This window comes from Branchiostoma lanceolatum, chromosome 1 (genome assembly GCF_035083965.1).
Source record: "Branchiostoma lanceolatum isolate klBraLanc5 chromosome 1, klBraLanc5.hap2, whole genome shotgun sequence".
NCBI classification, from domain to species: Eukaryota; Metazoa; Chordata; class Leptocardii; order Amphioxiformes; family Branchiostomatidae; genus Branchiostoma; species Branchiostoma lanceolatum.
Window position 1 is genome coordinate 21,876,708 of NC_089722.1, and position 6,469 is coordinate 21,883,176.

At 44.6% G+C, this 6,469-nt stretch overlaps 1 protein-coding gene across 1 annotated transcript; it reads left to right on the forward strand.

Annotated features, from left to right (window-relative positions):
- Positions 1 to 3,382: 3,382 nt before the first annotated feature.
- On the forward strand, positions 3,383 to 4,012 carry LOC136447253 (G-protein coupled receptor 12-like). The gene has a single exon (XM_066446017.1). It carries the CDS (start codon positions 3,383 to 3,385, stop codon positions 4,010 to 4,012), a length of 630 nt encoding a protein of 209 aa, XP_066302114.1.
- Positions 4,013 to 6,469: the final 2,457 nt, after the last annotated feature.

Genomic DNA, 6,469 nt, shown 5'->3' on the forward strand with positions numbered 1-6,469 from the left:
ACAGCGGTATGGACGACGGGAACTCAGTACAGCCCTCTCCTTCCCAAACCTCAACCTGTCAACACTGCCTATATCTGGGACCACGCAGCGGTTAGTGAATGTGATCACTTTAAGTACAGTCAAACCTATACTAGTGACCATCTTGAAGATAAGCGCAGTCAAACTTGTACTAGGGTCCACCGCTAATAAATGCAGTCAACTATGCACAAGAGACCACCTCTGAACAAGAACCACCTGCACGCTATGGCCGCTTTTTAGTGCTTACACGTATTTCCCCATTGATTCAAGCATTGAGGAGCCTATCTATAGTGGGTAACTGTTTACTGCAACCATTGCCTAGAAGCCCCTTGAGTAGTCGTTAAACTTAAAGACAGGTTATAACGTAAGTGCTTATATATCTGAAGGAAAATGCGTTCCTGTTGCCAACAAGGCCAAGGAGGAATGACATCTGAGTTCAAGATTTCATCTTCTTGTTATCTTCAGGGAGTAATGTGGACAATCGACACCACAACACAAAGCTGCCAGCCCAGCGACCTGAATAAAGGACCGGTACCCAAGCTGTGTGTTGCAGGCATGTCACAAGGAATCATTATTATGATAACAGTTAATAGCAGAGATACCAAAGAAAGGTTTATAACACAGTTTGATAAAAAAATGAGAAAGGCTGGGACAATTGTTTAAACGCTCGAGTGTGCTCCTTCCACAGATGACGCCGTCCATGTCGCTACCGCACATCTGGGTCCAAGTCAGATGGTCTGTGATATTTTCAAGTTCAAGTGGCCGGTGGGGGTGGGTGGCCCTGCAGCTGCCGCGGCTACGGTAGCCAGGAAAGGTACGGCATACAGGAAAGTCGTGAATTAAAGCCGGCGTCACACAGCAGGAAATAGCTCGCGCAGATGCAATATATTCGGCAGCAACACGGCTCCGATTTTTTGGGGACGTTCACGGGTCACTAAACCCCGTCTAATATAAATGGTTAGACTTTAAAGTGAAAATACGCTCTGCTCTGTGGCGATTTTAAAATTCAGCGACCTTATATAATTATGGCGATAAAAATTCGAACGAATGTCGTCGACAGTGTGACGCCCGCTTAAAAAGGGCCTGCTGTTTCTCAAAGTATGTTTATTGTGATGATCATGCAGAAAACTCGTGACCGCACCCTGATTCTTAAAGGTCTGCTTTAACTGACCTTGTAGACATGTTACAGGCACATTTGAAAAGAAGTGATGACGTTAATATGGCATACAAGAAGGCATGAAAGAACACTGTTATTGCAAAATTTCATACGAAATTTCAGATGCTTCTATGAATGTGGGCTCTATTTCCAGGCTGCACACCGGTGAGGATGTCAATAGTGAACGGTAGCCCCGCCAGAAACGGTTACTTCTTTGACATCCGGGTTTACAACATGAAAGAAGGGATACACAACACCAGTCTACTGTCTCCCCCTGAGTACTGTACACATGGCAACAATTAGGTAAGGTCATAACCACAATGTACAGCAATGAAAAGATCTAAATGGTAGTGGTATGCTTTCAATTCTCTTTATCATTTGATCAACTTTACTCTTTGAAGAGTTTGTCACGAGGTTGCATTTGGACTTCCTTGTTAGACTTCTTGATCAGAAAATTGTTTAGTAAACTTTAGATCTACCCACAGTAACAGGTATATGATGAATCCGTTATTCTAATCAAATGTGTTCATTTTCTGATGAAATCATACTGTTTTTATAACAGAAATGATATGGGCGTTTTCGAGAACTCTTATCATGTCTTTCCTGTCTTACAGGTTGCAGCGCACGAGCCACTACCACCATTGGGGAAGCTTTTCTCTAGTCTATGAGAGACCATTAACGTCAAATACGATCAGTGATGCACATATCGGCATCATCTATGGTGTTTCATGAAAGGCAACCAAGTCAAGAAAACTCTTGAACAAAATCTTTCTTAACTGTGATCAAACATTAATATGTTCCCTCTCTTGAATTGAACCCATGTTATGTATCCATTGCTGCTTTTTTCTTGTCCCATTGTGGTTTTTCAAATGTTCGTTTCATATGGACATCATTGGTAGTTCTGGGAAAATGACAGCGGAGACTGGTATTCGACCGGTTTCGACTTTATTGTCTTTTTCAAGAATGACAGAGATCGGACCACTCCTCCTTTTATACCTTTTCTGTGCCTCCCGTTTCATATGGAGTTACATTGTTAGGATCTAGTACAGGTCTGTCTGCTTTCAGACATGACATAATCAAATTGTTGTTAGTTGTTTTTTATCAAATTTTTCTGTCCACTCAGGCCAGCAGTAAAAATTCTGTGAGCAAGAAACTTGTACCTATAATTGTGCAGACGTTCATAATGGTGTACATTTGTGGTAAAGAACATAATAATGTATTCATTCCAGTTAGGTAACGTCTACTTATATTCTTATATTACTCCACCAAATCATATCCTATATAGACCCATCCTGGAGTAGGTTTGTGATTTGAACAATATACGACTAGTTACGTAAACTTAGAGAAGCTTGAAAAGTTGTTGGAAAGGGGTAATATTAATGTTTGGGTCGATCGCTGTTAACATTAGATGTAACAATGAACACGTGTTCAACAGCTCGATAATATCATTAGGCTGTCTCTGATGCATGCGCCTCTTATATGATGCTCAGAGCAGTCGTGATTATGTATCTTTGCTGCATCTCCATTCACCTTTTGAAACCGACACAATATAAGACTAATTGCACAAAAATAGAACCGACTCAGGTAAGGGTTGTTCGGCTGGTAAATATCGTTTTCCCGGCGCGCTAGTGATGTTTTCCTTCCGTCCACAACGCCAATGAGACCATAGCTCACGGGCAGACGTTCCCCTTCTCATTTCCTGAAACGACAGAACAATGAACTGCAAAAGTAACTACGTCGGGGTGACACTGGTGGTCCTTGTCGTCACGATTCGCTACACTGGGGTAAATTTGGCTTCGGGAACGAGTTTGAATGTTACCAAGCAGGCCGAGGAAGCAATCGACATCCTCCACAACTCGACACTGAAAAATGGCTCTACGGGGAACTATGCTACCTTCTCGGCTACAAACAACTCTAAGATAGGAGAAAACGTCACTGTTAACGCCACGGTATGCCCACAGAATGACTCAACGCCTCTGGGTCTCGGCATAGTGGGCCAGTCGACCATTCTATGTATTTGTGTGTGGTCGGTCGTGGCAAACAGTCTCCCGCTAGCCGCCATCGTCAAGCGCGAACAGCTTCACACGCCCGTGTACATCCTCATGGCTAACCTAGCGGCAAGTGACGTCTTAACCGGCACAGCATTTGGAACTCGGAGTATTTTTTTTGTTGGTCAATATAAATACGCAATCTTTCCCGTCCAACACCATGTTACGCCTATTCTTTACCTCAACCCTGCTCTCCTGCCTGTCGTCCGCCTACGGGCTGCTGGCCCTGACTGCTGAGCGCTACTGGTTCATCGTCCATGGGATGACCTACGCCAACAACGTCGACAACGACAAGTGCAAGGTCGTTGTCTTGATGGTCTGGGTGTGGTCTGTCCTGCTGGCGATACTGCCCAACTTCGGCTGGCACTGCGCAAGTCGTGTCGAGGAAGGTTGCAGCCCGATGGGGGGAGGATTGCCTCACAGCTACATGGTCCTCGTGCAGGTCTTCATTTTCATTCCGATGGCGGCAATCATCCTTCTCAACACGGGGGTGTTCTGGTGCCTATGGAAGCACGTCAATGCCATCGCTGACCAGGAAGCCGCAGTGGGCGCCGAGTCTAGTACAAGCAGAAGATCCGCCATCACAATCGTCATCATCACTGTCGTGTTCTTGGTGGGATGGCTGCCAATGCTGACCACAATGTCCTTTCCCGCTGTCGTCAGCAACGTCTCAGTAGTGTTCGTGATCTTAAACTCAGCCAGCAATCCTGTTATCTACGGGTTTCGTTTGTCGGAAGTTCGTCGCAGCATTGTATGGCTCTTTGTGAACGGTAGCGGAAACGCCAACTAGCTTTGTTGTGACCCTTCCTTAGACCTTCCCGCATTTGACTACTGTATTGGCTGTAAATCAAGTATGTCTGTGGAGGAAGTAGAACATACTTTCCCCTCGCATAGTAAGCACTGAAAAGCAAAGATAATCAACAGTTAAAAGCTTATAGAAAGCCAAATAGCAGTTACTTAAAAAAATAGATATGATTTTGGAAACAGTCAGACGTTTCATGTAGCATCCATTACTTTTCGTCAGCGTCACTGTCACGAAAAGTAATGGATGCTAATTGACGTTATAGAAAGCGCCTCGCGTTTCCTGGCTGCTAGTGTTGTTCCCTGCTGTTGTCATGTACATAATGGTTGAGATGAAGATGGTAATGATGTATTCATTTCGTTTGACAATGTACAGATCCTTTAGACTCGACTGAACAGGCTTTATGATTTGATGGTAAGCCGGAACAATGTAAGATTAATGTAGCACAAACGCTACGAGTGGGCCCGAGCTTGCCAAGCCTCCTCGGGCTGCATCTGCACGCTTACACCGGGACGGGCTCGTGTACGCTGGGGGTTATTTGCCCCCCCCCCCCGGCCTGCACTCAAATGACTGCATCATGCAGGACAGGGCCATGTCTCTAGCGGGCCCCAGCTTACCAAACCACATCGGGGCACCTCTCCTGTTCTCTCCCCTACGTCAAGGCGGCCCAGAGCACGGACTCTGCGCTCAGACGGCCTCGGCCTCGCATGGTAGTACAATCTAGTTAGAAACCTCCATTTCAGCACCAAGGACATCGCCAGGGGGCGCACCGTCACTCTACTTCGGTCGCAGCTGACAGCTCTACAGATACTCGGAGCGGCGCTGGGCGCCCTCTAAAGCTCGAATAGGATCGTGTGGACAGAGGCAGTCCCTAATAGATGGGCAGCTAGCCATGAGAAGGAAAATGGGAGGAAGCAAAGGTGATTGTATGTGCCGCACAATGTCACTTGCTCAGAATCTGCTACAATATAAGACAAAATACACTAAGTTAGAGCATGACATAACATGTTGCTTCATAGGAAAACCGAGGGTGTTGACGGTTCTCATGACAGTTGGAGACATTGCAATCAATCAGTTAGTGTGTTTGTTTGTTTGTTTGTGTGTTCTAGTGCACGTGTGTGTCTGCAGTTGGGCCGTGTGCCAGGATGTACATGTGCATTGTGTAATCCGGAAATGTTGAAATAATATATTTGAGAATATGATATCTGGTTTGACTCTGCTTCAATATTGTTGACATGCAGGAAGTGATGACTGCGTCCACATTATCTGGGCGTTAGGGACACCCATTCACAGCTTGTTGTTATTGTGATGTAGGCTGCATATACATTATGATGACTTAAACAAATCAGTGTCCATTCATTGGCAATAAGCTGTCTACAGATGGTCAAGAACTGCGAGACTCAGAAAAGACATTCAAGGGAGGGGTTCCTCCATAGGAGTGATAACACCCTGGAATAATGATATTTACATATCTGCATATGTATTATCAAGGAGATTAAACCTCCTTGATATTATGATGACTTGAAAATATTAGACTTGTTATCTCCATGAAAAAAGGCTTTTTCATGGATATACTGTTTTGCTTGCGTTTGGTATTTGTGTGTATGTTTGTGTCACCGGATGCTTAAAGTCACCATAACTGTAGAACCTGTACATGGATCGTAATGATTTTTGGTATGTGGGTGGGTGTTAAGAGGAGGAAGGTCAAGGTCGATTTTGGGCCCCCTGGCATTTGTGATTGGAACTGCAATTGCGTATTTTTAAAAATCTTCAATGTAGAAGAACTGAAGAGAGGATCGACAGATCGTCATGTTATTTGGTACACAGGTAGGTTAGACCAAGATGTACACACTTAAGTGCAAACTATGCAAATGAGACCAAATTTGCATAAGTAAGGAGGTAAATCGTTTGCCTGTGTGTCGCTGGATGCTTAAAGTCAGCATAACTGTAGAACGTGTAGATGGATTGTAATGATATTTGGTATGTGGGTATGCGCTGGGAGGAGAATGGTCAAGGTCGATTTTGGGCCCCCTCGTTTGTGTCCCTGGAACTACAATGGCCTATTTGTAAAAATGTTCTAAAGGGGTATAACTGAAGAAAGGAACAACAGATTTCCATGTTATTTGGTACGCAGGTAGGTTGGACAGAGATGTACACACTGAAGTGCAAATCATGCAAAGTTAGTGTGTTTGCGTGCGTGTGCACGTGTGTGTATGTTTGTGTCACCGTGTGTGTATGTATGTGTCACCGGATGCTTAAAATCAGCATAACTATAGAACGTGTGGATGAATTGTAATGATATTTGGTATGTGGGTAGGTGTCGGGAGGAGAAAGGTCAAGGTCGATTTTGGGCCCCCTGGTATGTGTCACTGGAACTCTAATGGCGTATTTGTCAAAATCTTCAAAGGAGAATAACTGAAGAAAGGAGCGACAGATTTTCATGTT

Coding starts and splice junctions, on each gene's coding strand:
- LOC136447253 (XM_066446017.1), top strand. CDS start 3,383: ATGTTACGCCTATTCTTTACCTCAACCCTGCTCTCCTGCCTGTCGTCC.